General features: G+C 51.3%; 1 protein-coding gene across 1 annotated transcript in view; it reads left to right on the top strand.

The window, feature by feature from the left end:
• The window catches only part of FCRL5 (Fc receptor like 5), a 33,547-nt gene extending 27,158 nt beyond the window's left edge, over nt 1–6,389 (top strand). Inside the window, exons 9-14 of the mRNA XM_028090197.2 lie at nt 608–886; nt 1,320–1,436; nt 2,040–2,067; nt 2,987–3,069; nt 3,234–3,302; nt 5,141–6,389. Of these exons, the coding sequence (XP_027945998.1) occupies nt 608–886; nt 1,320–1,436; nt 2,040–2,067; nt 2,987–3,069; nt 3,234–3,302; nt 5,141–5,298 (734 nt within the window). The 3' untranslated portion in view covers nt 5,299–6,389. The remainder of the gene's footprint in view (nt 1–607; nt 887–1,319; nt 1,437–2,039; nt 2,068–2,986; nt 3,070–3,233; nt 3,303–5,140) is intronic.
• Nucleotides 6,390–19,319: the final 12,930 nt, after the last annotated feature.

Raw genomic sequence — 19,319 nt, 5'->3', positions numbered from 1 at the left:
ATATTCAAATATATTATAAACATAAAGGTGTAAAATTTTTTCACAGAAGTAGAATCAGGTTATACATAATTATGCAACTTGCATTTTCACTTAAAAAATACATCTTGGATGTCTTTTGTATTTCATCAGTCAGTTAACTGTCCCTAAAGGAAGCAGTCTTAGAGGTAGATTTGCAGGGTCAAATTTGATGTGCATTTTAAATTTGGCAATTTAAGTTTGCCAAATTTGAGAAAGTGTTTCAAATCCGCAATCCCACCTAGAGCATGTTGAGGTGCCCGTTTGTCCACAAGTCCAAGAGTATGATCTGTCTTTTTAGGCTTTGTCCTTCTGATGGGTGTTTTTATTTGTATGTATATAATTAGTAACGGAGATAATAATCTATTTATTTATTGGCTACTTGAAGTTTTTAGCGATTCATACCCTTTCCACACTTTTCTGTTCGGTATTTTTGTGCATCTGTAGATTAAGGTCAGTAGCTTTGTCTGTCATATGAGTTTCAGTCTAGTTTCCAAGACTGAGATCTGACCTCTGCCCTTTGTTTATAATTTCTGCTCATTTACGAATATGTTAGAAGTAGGGACTTGTATTAACTTTTTCTCTCCCTCAGTCCCAGCGTCCCGCCCGGTCCTCACCCTCAGGACGCCCGGGGCCCAGGCCTTCCCTGGGGACGTGGTGGAGCTTCGCTGTGAGGCCCAGAGCGGCTCTCCCCCGATCCTGTACCGGTTTTATCACGAGGATGTCACCCTGGGGAGCAGCTCGGCCCCCTCTGGAGGAGGAGTGTCCTTCAACCTCTCTCTGACCACAGAACATTCTGGAAACTACTCCTGTGAGGCCAACAATGGCCTGGGGGCCCAGCGCAGCGAGGCGGTGCCACTCTCCATCTCAGGTAAGTTTCCTGTGCCCAGGCCATCGATGTGGACAGATATCCCCTCCAAGGATATTCTGATAATCCTCATGATGTGTGAGCAGGGTACTTCTTCTCAAGGATAGGGACACGAAGCTGAGAGTTCTCTACGTGGTCCTCCTCTGAGGTGTTTCTGAAAGGATGGTACTAGAGTAGGAGCAGGGGGCCAAGGAGGACCACCGACTCTGATGCTCGCTGGTGGGCCCTGTCCGTCCCGGCCCTCCAGCCTGGCCTCAGCCGCAGACATGAGCTTCCTCCCCAAGAGCAGAGCCATTTCCCGGGTTGCTGCCCAGCCTCCCAGTCCTGGTGCCTGGACTCTTCCTCCCTCCCAGGCCCAGGCATCAGCTGCAGGGGTCAGAGCAGTTCAAGACCACGAGCCTCTCCCTCCAGCTCACGCGTGGGATCTCCCCTCCAGGGCTGACAGGGAGCAGAAGTGGCCCTATTGCCAGCGGTGTGGCTGGGGGCCTGCTCGGCATGGTGGGCCTCGCGGTCTTAGCACAGCTGCTGTATTGTCGGCTCCCCAGGAGAGCAGGTGGGTACCTTCCGCTTGAGGGCCTGCCCTCCCTGCCCCCTCCGCTCGGGCTCAGGCTGTCGTTGTAAGCACCCCTGAGCTCTCCACAGCTCCCCACCTTCCCTGCCTGCTCCCCTAGAATTCATCTTTATGAACACAGGGTTCCCAAAATGGCCCTAGTGCACGAAGATGCCTCAATGAGACAGAGTTGATCCAACATCATAAACCTCAGTGTGTCTCCCTCTCCACCCTCACGAGCCCCCAAGGAAGGGGAGGAAGAGGAGAAAGACCAAGGAATAGGAAAGAGAGCAGAAACCCAATGGGATCTGATGACCTCCTGATCGTTTAATGTGCAGTATTTCCACAGCTGACCAGACCTGTTTCCCGCCGGCAGCTATGGAGCATTGCTCTTGACAAAATCCTCTTTCATGGTATAACTATGCCCCGCCGCAAGCCAGGGTCAGCAGTTTCCGCCCCATCTGCCACCTCCCTTGGGCAGAGTGGAGCCGGGTCCACCTAATGCTGGCGCCCCGTGCGGCAGGTTCTCATGAGCCTCCTAGCAGCTGTGCTCCTTGTGACGGCCTCCTTCCCCTGGCTCCAGCAACCCTCTGCTTTCCCTTGCAGGAGGAAGGCCGACCTCTGACCCTTCCAGGTAAGACCCGGGCTGTGCTGCTTGTGGTTCATGAGATGCCCACAGGGGATAAAAATGAACCAGGTCTGGTCACTGCTGGGGACACAGATAGGTTGTGCCACCTTCATGTTGCTGTTTCGCTTGGCACACGTCAAGGCAATTGCCAGGACCTTCTCACCACCACCTTGGCTACACACACCTTCTTGCATCAAGAGTTAAGTGCTTTTTATTTAGTAACCTACGTTCTCTACCACTGCTTGTCTGAGTGACCACTATAAGACTGAATACATCCATGTCCTAAGCTAGTCCCAGCTTGGCCGCTGCAAAGCTCTGGACATGACCAACCTAATACCTGCTCCGGGGACCCCCGAAAAGATGGAGTCACATGATCGGCCACCCAGAGAGACCACTCTTCCCACCGGAGGCTGTGCCTGTAAGAAGGGGCTGCCATCTTGGATCCCAGAGACTCACCTTGGGAGCCCCACCATGGCTCACAAACCATCTCTGGGCAAGCGCATGGCCGCTGCATCCAAACCATGCAGAGTTCCTGTGAGCCCTCATCATGACTGATTTCTTTGAGATCCTGATCTAAGAGTTCTAATCCTGGCTCTTGTCCTTTGTAGTCACGTGGTCTTGAGCAAGTCACTTCGCCTCTTAGAGCCATCACCTTCTCCATCTATAAAAGAGGGATAATGATAGAATCAGCTTCATATTGTTAAAAGCATTAGCGCAGTGCCTGGTGTGTATCAGGTGCCCACGAAGCCTGGAAACATCGAGATTTGTAATGTGGTTGTTCACACTAGCAGACCGTTGGGTATGTGCTCATCTATGCGTCCAGGCTTGGCAGCCAGCCGCTGGTATAAAGACCTGCAAGCAGGGAGTGATGATTACAACTGCTTCGTCAGGGTTGCTGGGAAACATGGCTATTTCTGTCTCACAGGAGCCCTTCAGACTTGGACCCCCAGGAGCCCACCTACTACAATGTTCCAGGCTGGATGGAGCTGCAACCGGTGTACAGCAATGGTGAGGACCAAGGGCCCCCCACTAGGGCAGGGACCCCAGGGTTGGTCCAGGTGGGGGTGGGGCAGGAGAGGACCATGGGGCTGTGCAGAAGACAAGCTCTGGCTGGGGGAAGTAGGTCGGACAAGAGGCAAGGACCTTATAGCTCTCTGCCCCTTCTTTCCAAGTCAACCCTAAAGGAGGAGACGTGGTGTACTCAGAAGTGCGGATGATTCAGGAGGGGAACAGACATGCAGGTAAGACCCGTGGACTCTCGACTTCGAAGGCACCAGCCGCACGCAGCTCGGCCTCCACCCCTTCTGCAGGTCTGGGCTGACCGGACACAGAGCCGCCCTCGCGCGGGGTCGCTGGGTTTCTTCACTTATGCCCGCCTGCCCTGCTGGGCTCCCCGGCCCCACCGTGCCGGCCGCACTCTCCATCCCCCGCCGACGGCCTCCGGAGAGCCTGGGGGAACACCTGCCCTGTCTGGGCTTCGGCATTCCCCACTGTGATGGGAAACGGGCTGGCATTCCTCTTCTCCCTCCATCAGCTTTCTGTTGCGGCCGTGACGCATGTCACCGACGCATTATCTTACCGTGCTGGAGGTCAGAGGCCAGACACAGGTCTCCCGGGCTCACGTCGAGGTGCTGCCTGGGCTGCGCTCCTCTCTGGAGGCTCCAGGGGAGAAAGTACTTCCTCGCCCTTTCTGGCTTCTCAAGGACACCCCTCCCCACGGCTCACGGCCCCTTCCTCCGTCTTCAAAGGGGACAGTGCTATGCTGCATCCCTCTGATCACTCGTCCAAAGCCGGGTCTCCCTCTGAGCACAGCTGGGAAAGTTCTCTGATTTAAAGTTCTCCCTAAAATCTCACCTGAATAATCCAGGATAATCTCCCATTGCAAGGTGCTTAATCTGAATCACATCTGCAAAGTCCCTTCTTGCGAGGTCACACACTCACAGGCTCCAGGGATTGGGACACAGACATCTCGGGGGCATGACTCTTCCTCCCACTCTAACCCACAGGGTTGAGAAAGCAGACATGGGGATGCCATCCCCGCAGCTTGAGGATGACTCGCTGCTGCTGGGCTGGCTCTGCCCGTCCTCCCCGGTGGGTGCTCAGCCATGACCAGCCCCAGCCCGGCTCCCTCCTGCACAAGGGAGACCTGCCTCTGGGGCAGACTCCCTTTCACCTGTGCTCTGTAAGGAGCGCTGTGTGATTTTACCCATTCTGGTTTTCCGATCCTCTTGTATAAAGTCAAATGAACTGTGTTTGTGCTCATGCTTGGTTCAATGGCTCACCTGTCACACACAGGAACTCGCTCATACCCACAACTTCCTTTGAGGTGAGTATTGTTATTATCCCAATCTTATAAATGAGGGAACTAAGGCCAAGGACCTTAAGTGAGACCGCCCTGAAGTCACAAAGCCTAGATGGTCCCTCCAAGCCAACAGGAGAGAGCCGCCTGCCAGATGTCACATTCCACATTCCAGATTTAGGATAGTATATAAAAGTCATAACAACACCTAACGTCCCATCAGCATGTGTTGAGATCCTGTGTGCCAAGTACAGTTCCAGGTGCTACAAATATATACGCTATGTGCGCTTATATATTTAATGCTTGTTTATGTGTTTATTCATAGCAGTCAGGACTGTACTGGCACACGTGACGGACACTGGAAAATACATACATACACACACACACAAACTCATATCAATTTACAGTAACCCCAGAGGGGGATGATGTTATTACTCCCACCACATGGAGGAGACCACCAGGGCCGGAGAGGTGGCCGTGACCTGCCTGAGGCCACACAGGTGACCTGGCCGGGCTCTCCACAGTGCATGTGAGGAGTCTGAGCTCAAAGCACTAACAAGAGAAGGGGTGGTCTCAGGGAGCCTGGGGAACTGGGAGGGATGCTGAGGAGGGCCGGGCCCCGCCGGAGGCCGAGGCCTCAGGCCAGGGCCCTGGCAGGACAGGGAGGCTGCCGTCCGGGCAGAGAGAGGACCCGGGTTGGGACGGGGCCAGTGGGGATGTGCGGCCGGGCAAGAGTGCTGGGTCATCTTTGCCAGCTGAGTGCTGCTCTTCTTCCCATAGTGGCTTCAAACTCCGCATTAAGGCTCCTCCGGACCTACCTGCCCTCCTACGGCCCGGCCACCAGCCAGCAGCGGCTTTGCAGACCCCAGGGCTCCTCTGTCATCTACTCGCAGGTGAAGGTAGCATCCCTCCCGGCCTCCGCAGCTCCTCGCAGCTGAGTTCACACACCGGCCCTGCACCCTAAGCCATCCTTCCTGGGGGCAGGGACATGGAAGTGGGAAGAACTGAATGGCTCCAGGCCCCATCCTGTGGCCTCTGCCAGCAGTGTGACCCGAGCACGGGACCTGCAGGACAGTGCTGTTTCCCAAGCGACAGTCTGGAGCTTGTGGGTTTTTTGTCCAGTGACATGTGTCTCCCACCCAGGACCGTCTTGTGCCCTGGCCTCCTCAGCAGGCTTCAGGCATGGTCTCTGCTCTGAGTCTCACTCCCACACACACCCCAAACTCTACCCAGTGGGGCCTGCTCCTGGACATCTGTGGACATCTGTGCCCTGTGGATGCCTGTCCTCCCCACAGACATCTGCCCCCACCCCCCATCGATGCCCCTTCTCCCCGAGGACCCCTGTCCTTCTCCCGATGGACACCTGCCCTCCCACGGACACCTGCCCCCCGTGGACACCTGTCCTCCCCATAGACACCTGTCCTCCCCCGATGGGCACCTGCCCCCCACGGTGGCTTTCCTCAATGGTCATCAGCCTGGCGGCACTACTGCAGCACTCAGCCAGGTGGGACAGCATGTGGCCCTGGGAACAGGCACGGGCAGTCTGCAGACCTTCTCACCACCATGGGGCTGTGTTCCATGCCCCCATCTGCCTCAGACACTAAGGTCAGCCCCTGACACCAGGACAGCTTCTCCCCTGCATACGGGCTGATGCCCCTGCCCAAGTCATTGGGTGCACAGCCCCTCCCCGTGCACCCCCCGGTGCGGGCACAGAGACGTCCTCGCACCCGTCACGGGAGGGGACACACATTCCAAGCATGGGCTGTTCTGACAGAGCCGCCTCTGAATGTCGTAAAGACAGAGAAGGGCAGCAAGGACGGGGCTTGGAGGAGGTCTGACAGTCCAGTGGGGACCGCGATCTTATGCCAGGTCAAGAAGAAGCCGCGGGAGAGATTCTGGAGACAGGGAAAATAGAATATCAACTATATAGTATTGATACTATTGAATCAATAATCTGATATTACTTTAAGAATATTTTTGAAAATATTTGAAATACCTTGAACTGATTCAGTAAAAATGTCTAAATGTGTGTGTTTGTGTGTGTGTTAGTGCACGTTTCTTTGTGTTTGTGTGTGTGTGTGTCCAGTATTCGGCCCCTGAGCAGCCTCCTGGGAGCACCCCCGGGCAGTGAGGTTGGTCCCTGCACACTCCGACATGAGTCAGAAGGTTGATTGCATCAGGGGCCACTCCAGGCCATGCCACACCTGAAGCCAAGACCCCCTCTCCGGCCTGTCACCCTCCCCAGATTATGTCATCTGAACTGTCTGGCCGTCCTTCGGGGCTAGCATGCCAAGCACAGCGCACCGCACATACTCCCAAGACAGTTAAGTTCTATCGGGGAGTGAAAGGCTCTGGGGCCATAACCGTGGACTACTGGGGGGTGTAGGGAAAATGTAGGACTTGGGTGAACAGAAAAAACCCAAGCTGACCTCCACACAGCAGGTTAGAAGGCAGTCTGGAGACAGGCAGGGGTCTCTGTGAAGACTGTGTGCAGAGAACAAGTCACTTGGACGATACACCAGTTAGAACTCAAAGATCCTAACCTGGTCTTAGTGCCTGATGATGCGGTGGAGACCTCTGATCCCCCAGGAGCAGCAACAATAAACATAACAGCAACTAGGAAGCCCCGGAGAAACCAGGCAGATAAGGGAGTCCTGGTTCAAACCTGACACAGGCTCAATGCAAGGTGGTGGTGGGCAGATGACCGAGTGGAAGGAAGACACCATCCCCCGTGGACCCTTGTCCTCCAAGCGCCCAAGGTTTCCCTACATAGCCTTTTATTTCCCTCCGCAGGGGCCTCATCCCAGTGCTTGCTTCTGCGCAGGTAACGCTCACGGCATCGTGATGCCTTCACGCTGTGTCAGTGCATTTTCAGAATCAACCCAAAGCACAGGACACTTAACGACAGCTGCTTCGGTCTTTTTTTTTTTTTTTTTAGAATTTTTTTTATTTATTCATTTGAGACAGAAAGATACAGAGCGAGAGAGAGAGAGAGCAAGAGCAGTGGGGAGCAGCAGAGGAAGAGGGAGAAGCAGACTCCCTGCTGAGCAGGGAGCCTGACATGGAGCTCAATCCCAGGACCTGGAGATCATGACCTGAGCTGAAGGCAGTCGCTTAAACCATCTGAGCCACCCAGGCGCCCCTGCTTCGGTCTTTATAAATGATAAAAACGATAACCTGACAGAAATCTGAGGCGGCGAGCCCAGGCCCATCCACGCACACTATTTCCTCATTTCCTATAGTTGAGAACCAGCAGATTTTTGTCTTGAGATGATACATCGAGAAATAGATTCAAGCCACTCTTTTTAAGCATAAATCGAACCCTGGAAAAATCTTGTAATTTTACAAGTCAAAGCCAAGAAGTAGAGGGACAGGAAGAAAGGAAGGTCATAAAACACTAAATTCTTTCTCTTCCCTACAGTGGAGTTAATAGATACTCTCTAAAGTTGATAAATCAAGAATTTGCATATGGTATCATGACATTCATATTTGTGAGCCAATAACCAGATGACTAAAAACAGAAATTGTTAATTGCAGCAGCAAACCTCAAGTAAAAGGAGGAGAAACTTCCCTTTCGTTGTCTGCTCTGATCTACTGTTTGAATTTTTAAGCACAAGCATGTGTCCTTTGCAGGAGAACGTGTCTCTGGGGAGGGGTGTCAGAGGGGTTGTTGCTGCACAGTGAAAACTCAAGGTAAAGCTGACCACTAGTGACCACTGGATGCCACTGGGTCCCCGGGCTGGTGCCAGGCCTGGGAGAAGAGTAGCCAGGAACAAGCTGGGGGAGCTGCCTCCCGTCTCCTGGGGGCCACCCTGCTGGAGACTGGTGGCCTTGACAGGTGCCAGCAGCAGGAGAAGCATCCTGCTCCCAGACGCGGCAGCCCCAGGCTGCGCAGGGGTGAGCACCCTGCCTGGAGAGCCCGCATGGCGTCACCTCTGGAGAAAATGCGCTGATGGACAGGTGCTGCAGGAAGGCAGGGCAGGGCCAGGAGGTGTGAGGAGGGGCAGAGACGGGAAAGCTGAAGGCAGCATGGGATGGGACAGAAGCCCATGGGCCAAGAAGCCATCGCATCAGGCAAGAGGGTGGAGGCCAGACTCCTGAGATCTGCCCTGTCGCAGCCTCGTGCCCCAGGTCAGCTGCCTAACCAGACGGCAGCTTAGTGCGCTCACCTGCAGGGTGGGGTGAGGGCAGGACCTACCCCAAGCAGCTGTGGTGAAGACTAAGATTTAAACATTTAAAAAACTTTTCTCAGCTTGGTAGTCTCCCATAAAGCTACACCCACACTTACAGCAGCCAGCAAGCCCTCCCCCCATCTCTGACCCCAGGGAAGTGAAAACCACCATTTACACCAAAACCTGCGCATGAATGTTTTTAGCAGTTTGATGACAAGTCTCCAAAAACTGGAAACAACACAAATATCCCCAAACTGGTAAACAGATCAATCAAATGGACAAATCCCATACAATGGAATCCCACTGGGCACTAAAGAGAAAGACCGAGCTACTGGTTTCTGCGACCGCAGGGCTGAAGCTCACCTGCATCGCACTGAGTGAAAGAACCATCTTCAGAAACTACAGACTGGGACGCCTGAAGTGGCTCAGTCGGTTAAGCAGCTGCCTTCGGCTCAGGTCATGATCCCAGTGCTCTGGGATGGAGTCCCGCATTGGGCTCCTTGCTCAGCGGGGAGCCTGCTTCTCCCTCTGCCTGCAGCTCCCCCTGCTTGTGCTCTCGCTCACTCTCTCTCGCCCGTGCTCTCTCTCTCTAACAAATAAATAAAATCTTTAAAAAAGAAAAAAAGAAACTACAGACTGCACACATCCATTTTTACGATACTCCTACAAGGAGGAACCACAGGGACAGCTAGCCTGACAGTGGCTGGAGCGTGAGAAGGGCTGGGCTGCAGGGCTCACCACAAAGGGGTCAGGGAAGTTCTTGGCGGTAATGGAATGTCCCGTCTTGACTGTGCTGCTGGTGGTTACATGAGCGCCTATATTTGCCAAGACTCAGACTATGCACTAAAAAGAGTACATGTTTAAGTGGAAGAAGGCCTGTCTCTCGGGAAGCCTTTGCCCTTGCTGCGCCCCTGCTGGCTCCTCCTTCCCCAGAGCTTTGCAAGGCTCCTTCCTGTGCTGCGTTCAAATTTCTGTCCAGAAGGCCCTTCCGGAGAGAGGCTAGCTCCGACCCCCAGCCCCACGCCCGGCATCTCTCACTGGCCCTTCGCGCGGCTTCCAGGCTCTTCACGGTCTTATTGCGGTGGGACCTCCTGTCACAGCGGCTCGTTTCCTCACCCTCTCCTCCCGCTAAGGCTCAGAGACCCCACAGCCCCCTTGGGTAATGCGTAGACAGTGCCCAGCAGGGTCTCGTTAAGTATGTTGTGAACGATGAAGGAATGATGCTTAGAGCAGAGCCGGGCGTGTGGACAGTAGTCCTTACGCGGTAGCTCTACCACCATCATGTCTATTGGTCACTCGTAGTGCTGGTGGTGATGCCAGGCCATGCATCACCTTTATTAGAATGACACACGGCCCGGCGGTCACGTAAGTAGGTCTTCCTTCTCTTCCAGCGGAAGGACCGCACACATCAGAAAGGCTCAGCCAAAGCCAGGTCAAGCTGTGCCGAGTGTCCAGGCCCAGAAGAGTTGCTAGGAAGCCCCGGGAGGGACGGGGCTGGTGCGGGGGAGGCCAGCATGCTGCTGTGGCCAACCCCCCTGCGATGGGGGGGCCTGTCCTGGCCTCTGGGAGCTCAACCCGGCCGAGGGGACGGGGCTGCTGGGGACCGTGGGGTCTCAGGATTGGTTGTCACCCCACCTGGCGGCAGCTCGGAACCCCACACCTCCGCGCACGCCCCGCCCCGCCCGCGTCGGGGACGCCTTCAGTGTCCTGCCCCCACCCCGCACGCATCAGGGACGCCTTCAGTGACAGATAGGAGCCAGAAGGTTGACAGCCTGCACTTGAGGTAGCTTTGGTCCCAGGCTGGGGGTGTCTGTGTTGGGAGACGGACGGTGGGATCCAGCGCTCCGACTCACCCCCAGGACGCCCCGTGCGCCTGCGTGGACACACCGAGACTTTAGCCCGAAACGTAATACTCCGGGGGTCTATTTGTTTACATTTTTTTCTGGTTTATTGTCTGTGGTTAAGGTTAAGATCAACTGGTTAAATAAAGTCGTATGTTGAGAAATACAGGGGAGCTGAATGGCTGTGACTCCGGAGGCCCAGATGAAGGCCCGCCAACTCCGCCAGGTATTTTGGGAAGAAGCCAGAGCCCCTGTCCCCACAGCGTGCGTGTAGTTTAAACCCCCGGCCTGCTGGCAACCGTATGGTTACCTTCACCTGTTAGCTAAGCGAGGCGCGGGCAGCTGGTAAAACAGTATTCCCAGGTGTGTCTGGGAGGGCGTTTCCAGAAGAAATCAGCACTTGGATTGGGAGACTGTGTAAAAACCACCCTCACCACTGCAGGTGGCTTCAGCCAAATGGGCTGAGGCCCCAGTAGACCCAACAGAACAAAATGGTGGAGGGAAGGCAGATCCACCCCCTGCCTGAGCTGCGCGGCCGCCTTCTCCCGGGCGGGGGGGAGCCAGCAGCGCCCGGCTTCTTGGGTCCTTGGGCCGAGACCCGGACTCACCTGCTGGCTTCCGCGGCCCCAGTCCCGCCCGCAGGGGCTCCTCAGCCGCCGGGATCCGGTCAGCCACCCTCGCCACGTCTCTTCCCTCTGTCCCTTACTCTCTGTCCGTGGGTCTGTCTGGCCTGCTGGTTCTCTTCCTCCCGAGAACCCCGGCTGCCACAGCAGCCCCAGGGTGACCAAGACCGCTTGTCGTCAGGGAAGTTCTTGCTCTCGAGATTTAAAGAAAAAGTTTCAAGGCCAAAATCTTTTGTTGCCGTTTGGGTTTGGGTTAGGGTCTTGCTCCTACCAAACTCCCGGCTCCGAGGGAAGAGAAGACCCCGCCCCCAATCCAATGAAGCCTGCAGACTGGTTTTCACCGAAGACACATTAAAACCTTGATGTTTCAATAGTTTAAAGGATGAAATGTTTAGATACATTATTCAAGTCATAAGAAGACAATTAGGTAAATGTTAAAGCTGATTTGGAACGTTACTCTGGTGGACGCAAATGATCCAGCAGCTAGCTGCTCAAACCGTTTGGCGCGTGGTGCTACGGGACTTTTCCATGCTGGAAAGATCATTGTGTCAAGGGAACGAGCTCGCCGTCCTCTTCCAACAAAACAAACATTTTAAAGGATTTCTGAATTTTTTATGAAAACCTAAGCCCAGCATAGTGCTTTTGTTGCGGTAATTCCCGTCTTTCACATCTGAACAGGCACTGCCCCATTCCCAGCCCTCACCAGCAGTGGAAAAGTACAGCCGGGGCTGGCTGCCTGTCAGGTTTTCGCAAAAACCCTGAGCTGCTTGTAACCTCAAGTTACACCTGCAGTTCTTGAATTTTGTCACATGCCTGTTTTGTGCCCCAATCTATATCCCCAGATCAAAACCCAGTAAAATCCTGAAAGAGGCCCAGAAATAGGCAAGCACAGGGGAGCTAGATCCGAAGTCAGGGTCAAGGGAGGAGGAACCCCAGGTTTAAGTGGCTGGTGAAAGCTTCCTTTAGGGAAAAGAGAGTTAGCTGGACCCTGTGGGAGGGAAGGGAGGGCCGGAGATTGTTCTCCGGAAGTTTGGTGGGACCACCAGACACTCTTCAGACTCTCGGTCCACCCTAGGGCTGGGGTCCACACTCATGGGGTCACCAGCTTCAAAAGGAAAGGGCCCTCCAGTTTCTGTCCTTCACACAGGCCCTTGAGAGCTAGTAACCCTGTGTGGTGGGGACAGATTGCACCGGCCACCAACACCAGGACGCAGAAACACAACAGGTGCAAGGCTCATGTGACCAACAGCAGGACGCATGGCGGCCGCGTGGCCAGTATGTGAGGCAGGCCGTCAGGGCCCCCAGAGGCAGGCTCCATCGCCAACAAGGTTTTCTATGTGTTTCCGACAATAATAAGCACACGATGGAGCACCGGCCCAAGAATCTCCTCACAACAAGTGCTAAATGAAAGAGATGTGGCTTGAGAAAGGTGCAGGCCAAACAAATGCATAACAGTTGAAACGGCCCATTTCAAAGCCTGGCTCTGGGTCACCGAGCCCCTGACAGACGTGGACAGTGTCTCTCTCATAAGCACCTGCCAGCCCGGGGTCCTCGCCACCCCGCCCGCCTCTGCCTGTTTTGGAGACAGGCTACTTGCAAAAGATAAACCAAAAACCCAAACCAAAGCACTAAGACCTAATCATCAAATCCTGCCACGCGGACTTGGAGACCACCAGCGCCCTAGCCCTCGGCACCCTCCAGGGCCCATCGTGGGTGAGCCTGCTTCTCTCATGTGGGGGTAATAACCATTTTCCCGAAGGCAATGTCGACCTTTTGATACTTTATGTCACAGCGTCTGAAGCCTCGCAAGCTCCCCACTTGAAGGCAGAAGACTTTCACAACGTATTTCTAGAGTAATTCTACATTTTATTCTTTGTGAAAAGCTGTTTTCACAGGACTGCCGACCTAAGTAATACAGTGAGTTCTCTCAAACAAAAAACTCTCCAGACAAATGAGAGGGAGTGGCCTCAGCCTGACAAATGAATTTGGGGGGGCCTCAGTCCATAGAGAATGGATTCCTTCGGTCCCCCACAGCCAGACTGCCGCCCCAGGCTGGCCAGCTACACGTGATTGCAGAAGAGCCCTTGGGGACGCGAAGGAAAGACAGGAAGATGCTGGACTGGGACACGGTATCATGTGTCAGCGTCTGTAGGAGCATCAGCTCGCCTCGGCACACAGAGAGGACGCTGTCGCCCCAGCGGGTGGATGATCTACCCCCTGGGGCTGTTTCCAATCTGTCTGTGAGCACTCAGCAGGGAGCATGCCCATGTTAGCAGGAAAGGAGGGGTGTAACAGGACTGAGCAGCAAGGGCTCACTGTCAAAGCCCAGAAGCAGCCAGAAAGAAAGCCACTGGGTAGGGTGGAGGCAGGAAGGCTCTGCGCTCCTCATCTTGGCCTCCCCCTGGTCTTCAGGACAACCATCCAGATGGTGACAAGCTTGCCCCGTTTGTGCCCCCCATGGAGAAGCTGGGTCCAGAGCCCTCCAGGAGGAGATGCGTTGTTTCCTTCCAGCCAGGGGTTCAGGAGTTCAGGAGACAACATCCCTTCATGAAGACACCTGTTTTGTCAGCCATGATGGTGGAAAGGGGACGTGGTTGTAACAGGTTTGAGCTCCCTTAAAGCAGAGGCACCCATTCATTTCTTTACCTCATTTTGGTCAGAGTGCCGGCGCCCAGGCTGAAGATCTCCTTATAAGAAAGGTCGCCAGAGTGTGAGTACAAGTTCCAGATGTGTCACCACATGCTCTCACCCCCTGACATCACTGGACATTGCCACCCCCTGGGAGACCCCAAGCCCCGTTCACCCTAGGGCCAACTTCTGATGGTGGCTGGGAACCTGGGCCCGTCCCTGCCTCACCAGCACCTGAGAGTCTGCTCGGATGCTGGTTAAACATTTCTGGTGGCAGGGCGCTTATTACCCAAAACATCGGACCAGAGAGTGTCTAGCCGAGCTGTCTACATTGCGGGACCGCTACAATCCTTAGCAGTGCCTTCCTGGAAACGTCCCCTCATAGGCACATGATGCCTACTGCTCTCATAATTGCAGGCAGTAGCTGGAAAGCCACAGTGTGGCACGGACGGAACAGGGGACAGGCGGGACGCAGCACTGCTGACCCCATCCCAAGATGGCTGATGGTATCCAGGAGACCAAGGTTTCAAGGGACCGCTCCGTGGGGCTGCAGTTCCACCTCTGGCCACTGGGTGTCGCTGGCGGTAGGGGCACAGACCGCCCCGCCAGGCTCTCAGCCGCTCTCAAAACTCCCCGTGCCCACCGTGAATTCAGTTTTGATTTATAATAACTTTATTACCACATTACTCAAAGGTGTGCAAATACAAAATCCATACACCTTATGCTTCTCGAATAACAACAAAAATTTAAAGTATAAAACTGGAAACAGAGCAGTACAATTCAAGTTAATGTTAATTTAATGTGGTGGGTGATGTTACTCTGCTGGAACTAAATTGTTGATTTGGAATTTAATGGGACTAATGTGCATTCACGTTTTTTGGTCCACTGGTTATAGTCTTGAGTCCATTTACTATAAACATGATCAACTATAAGTTAAGTCATTTTTTTAATTTATAAGTTGACTCATTTTAAACCATCTACCCATTCTTTGATGACCCACTAAATCAAGGAATGCAAGCTCAGTAACAGTTCATTCCTCTCCCATTTACATTCGCTCGCAGTACAGATTCATTATGATGCTGATTAGCTTTGAGGTATTCTCCAAAGAGAGTTACATAAATACTATGAATACCTTCTTTGTACTCTGCAGCCAGTGAGATCTGGTCAGATCTTGGCAAGCAGGAACTGCCAGGTCCCCTCCATCCTTCCTGCACCCCCTCGAGGTGTGGCCTGGGCCCAGACATGCAGCTGCTTTCCCCCTGCCTTGGCGGCCCTTGTGGTCTCAGGGCCCCACCACAGCCACCTCCACCAACTGTTGCTGCAGAGACCACTGACCCCACAACCATGAGCCACTGCAGCCGGTGTCACCTGTGAGGCCAAGCATCTGGGTTCCGCTCCCAGCTGGGCTCAGCTCAGCTCTGCAGCCTCAGCTCTGGACCTCCTGATGCAGGGTCTAAAAGGGGCCTTCACAGAAGACCATCGAATGCCGGACAACAACTGGGAAGCTGGGGGTTCATGTGGGCGCCACCCATCCCCTAGCCTCTGAAGTTAAGGTAGAAGGAGAGGTGCCCCATCAGCTCACCTGAGCAACCAGTTCCTTCCCGTGGTGCTAGTGTATATGACAAGACTTGTGAGGATGTGGATAAGCATCTGCTGAGAACAACCCCCAAATATTCCATTGTGATTTCAACATTCCCGCCAGTGTTCTGCAGTGGTTGCTGCTCTCCCCAGATACCAACAAGCATCTCAAGTGAGGGGAATTCTTGATTCTAAATGAACACAACTCTTAGCCCTATGGCAGCCTAGATACCCTGCTATGATTTTGTTCCAGTAAAAAGTAAATAAGTGAACTTTGTAACTTCTGCAAAGCTCTTCATCTTCACCCAACAATGTCTTCCAGAAGGGTTTGCAAAAAGCCGTGTTTGCCAGCATGCTGTTTTCTCCAGGCTCGGCTCCTAGAGATAATTCCGGTGGTGCTGGTACCCAGTGCCACACAAAAATGAAAATGCACACACAAATCCAAGGGGGCACTGCTGTAACCATGGGACAAAGCCAGCTCAGAAGCCCAGGCCACTGGCCCTGAGGGGTAGGTGTTTCTAGCAAATTCAGAGCAAATACACAGAGACAAGCTCACATTGTTTCCTATCTAAACCCACTTGTTGCAACAACTGAGTGGCCACACAGACATCCACATCTGACCCTACTCCGTGATTCTAAAAGGAAGATCCGAACAGAAAGGGGAGGCACAGCTTCACTCATAATATCCAGAGGCAAACGGCAGACCAAACTGTCCCCACTCCAACCCAAGAAGTTAAAAACCTAAATGAGTCTGATACAGAGTTGTAGGAAAGTTAACTTTTTTCTCTGGGGAACACAAGAAAATCTTGTTTACACTTAAAATTGGTGACTTCTACTGTATGTATTTTATATCTTGATAAAAAAAAATCACCGATGAGAAATGAACCCTGCTCTCCCCTGCCTCAGCGCCCTTCCCATGCCATTCTGGAGTCCTCTGCTTTGTTTCAGGAGCATTTGCTCTTTGTAATGAAGGATGATGAGTGCTTCTGTTTCTTTAATGTGTGGGTCTCTCTTTAGACAAGGGCTCCGTGAGAGGCTGTCAGCTCATCACCAGATGAGGCCCAGTGCTATTGCTTAGCAGAGGATGGCTGGCATCTGGATGGTCCTGGAGCCTCCGGGCTTCTGAGCCTGTCTCAGGGACCCACAAAGTTCTGTTTGCCTTGAAGGACGTGTATGTTCACACAGTTACTCAAATGTACACAGTTGAGGCGGTCACCATCACAGTCAAGATGGGGGACATTTCCATCACTTCAAAAAGAGCGCCTTTTTCAATCAATCCCCTTCCCTCGGGATCCACCTGGATTCAGGCAACACAGATCTGCTTTTTGACACTATAATTTTGTCTTTCCTAGACATTTATGTAAATGCAGTCACTTGGTCTGACTCCTCTCACTGAGCACGGTGCCTGGGAGAGCCCCCCGCTTCTGTGTGTATTTGTAACTCTTGGATTCTTGAAGCTCAGTAACACCTCATCCTGTGGATGCACCAGGGCGAGATTATCCACTCACCAATGGATAGACCTTTGGGTTGTTTCCAGATTGGGGCTATTACAAATACAGACACTAGGAACACACAGGTCCTTGTGTGGGCACATCTGTTCAGGGCTGGGACGAGGGTGAGGCAAAGAGAGCATTGGGTACAAAGTTTAAGGAGGCGCTCACTCTCGGGGTGCTGCAAGAGCAGCCCAGGGCGTGAATTTCCCTCCCTGGGCACCTGTCTCGTCTCATATAGTCTCACCCTTGGTTTTCATTTCTTTTGGAGCGGGACTGTGACATCCACAACCAAGAGTGGGATGCCGGGTCATACAGTCAATGTTCATTTAAAATTATAAGAAACTGCCAGACCAGTCCCCAGAGTGGACCCACCACTTCCAGAACCTTCTGCAATGCATGGGAGTTCTGGTTGTTGCACCTGCTCAACCACACCTGGGGCTTTTCCAGTCTTCCCATGCTGGCCCTCGGGTAGGTCTGTGCAGTAGTATCTCGCTGTGACTTTAATTCACGTTTCCCTAATGATTCATGATGCTAAGCATTTTTCCACATTTCATGTAATTTGTCTACCACCTCTGGTGAAGTGTCTGTTCACATCATTTGCTCATTTTTGAGAGGCTCTTCATCCTACTGCATCTTTCTTTTTAAATAGTTGTTGTTGTTGTTGTTTAAGATTTTATTTATTTGTCAGAGACAGAGCACAACAGGGGGAGTGGCAGGGGGAGAGGGAGCGACGTGGGGCTCGATCCTAGAACCCTGGGATCATAACCTGAGCCAAAGGCAGACGTTTAACCCACTGAGCCACCCAGGCATCCCCCTATTGCATCTTATCCTAAGAGTTCTATCGTAGGTTCTCAGTAGAAGTCATGCATCAGATATATGTTTTGCAAATATTTTAAGAGCCTGTAATGCTCTGTTTTAGCTATATCCCAAAATTTTTAATATTAAAGTTAAAATTTAATATGCTGTGTTTTTATTGTTACTTACTTCAAAAATATTTTTTTTAATTTTTTTTTAATTTTTTTATTGTTATGTTAATCACCATATATTACATCATTAGTTTTTGGTGCAGTGTTCCATGATTCATTGTTTGTTCATAACACCCAGTGCTCCATGCAGAACGTGCCCTCCTCAATACCCATCACCAGGCTAACCCATCCCCCTACCCCCCTCCCCCAAAAATATTTTTTAACTTCCTCGGTGATTTCTTCTTTGACCCATAAGTCATCTTAAAGTATGTTGTTTAATTTCCAGATATTTGGGGGCTTGTAAAAAGATGTTTTGTATTTTTTTACTTCTAACAATTTTGTTGCAGTCAAAAACATTTCTGTAATGTTTCAATATTTCAGAAACTATTGCAGTTTGTTTTATGGCTGAGAATATGGTCTATCTTGATAAGCATTTTACATGTGCCCTTGGAAGGTTGTGTTGCAGTTGGATGTCATGTTCTATAAATGTCAGTTAGGTTAAAGAAGTTGGCTATGCCAATCAGATCACCTGTATTCTTACTGATTTTTTAGTGTCTAATTGTTCTATTCATTTCTGGGAAAGATGTATCAGAGTCTCCAAGATAATGCTATGATTTTTGCTTTAAACAATCATGCCTTTCTTAAAAATCCAAGAGAAGAAAACCAAAATTATGTTTAGTCTTTTGTATTTATTTACATTTTTACCATTTCCAGTGTCTTTGGTTCTTCCTGCTGATCTGAATTGTCCTCTTGAGTCATTTCCCCTCAGACTGATGGGGTCTCTGGAATTACTTGCGAAGATATATTTCTCTGTTCTTGTTTATCTGAAAATGTCTTTAGCTCTTTGTTTTTGAAGGAGTTCTTCATTAGATAGCAAATTTATTAGATTTCAATTGACAATTTTTTCCCTTCAGTACTTCAAATAATCATTCCAATGTCTTTATGTGTGTATAATTTCTGATGAAAAGTCAGCCATTATCACTGACCCCTTGTAAGTACCATGTTATTTTCCTGTGGCTGCTAGCCACATTTTCTCTTTACTCTGGTTTTCAGCAGTTCGACTCTAATTTAACTAGGGACCATCTTCTTGGAGCTGCCTGGATTTGAAAATTAATGTTTTCCACCAAATTTTGGACAAGTTTGAGTCTTTTCTTTATTTCTTCAAATATATTTGCTGCCTTTTTGTCCCTCTTTTTCTGGTATTCCAATTACACTATGTTGAACTTATTCATACTGTGCCATAGGTCTTTGAAGTTCTGTTCAGTTTTATTCAGTGTTCATTCTCACTTTCATTTAAGATGAGCAATCTCTATTGATCTATCTTTTAGTTAATTAATTCTCTCTCCTGTACCTAATACGCTTATAAACAAATCAAACAAATATTTTAATTTCAGTTATTATACTTTTGAATTCCAGAATTTCTACCCTAAACCTTTTTTTTTACAATTTCTATTTTTCCATTGAGATACTCTGTGTGTTCATTCATTGATAGCATATTTTCCTTCCACTCTTTGAATATATTTATAATACCTCATTTAAAATTTTTCTCTGCTACATCCAACATCTGAGCCCTTTTGAAAACTCTTTTTATAGATTGCCTTTTTTCACTGAATGTGTGTCACACTTTCCTGTTTCTTTGCATGTGTTGTATTTTTGGGG

The sequence above is a fragment of the Eumetopias jubatus genome, unplaced genomic scaffold (assembly GCF_037043125.1).
Source record: "Eumetopias jubatus isolate StellerSeaLion01/CBP00866 unplaced genomic scaffold, mEumJub1_p1.0 scaffold_12, whole genome shotgun sequence".
Lineage (NCBI taxonomy): Eukaryota > Metazoa > Chordata > Mammalia > Carnivora > Otariidae > Eumetopias > Eumetopias jubatus.
Note: the sequence above shows the minus strand (reverse complement) of the source record. Positions and strands in the feature narration are given on the sequence as shown.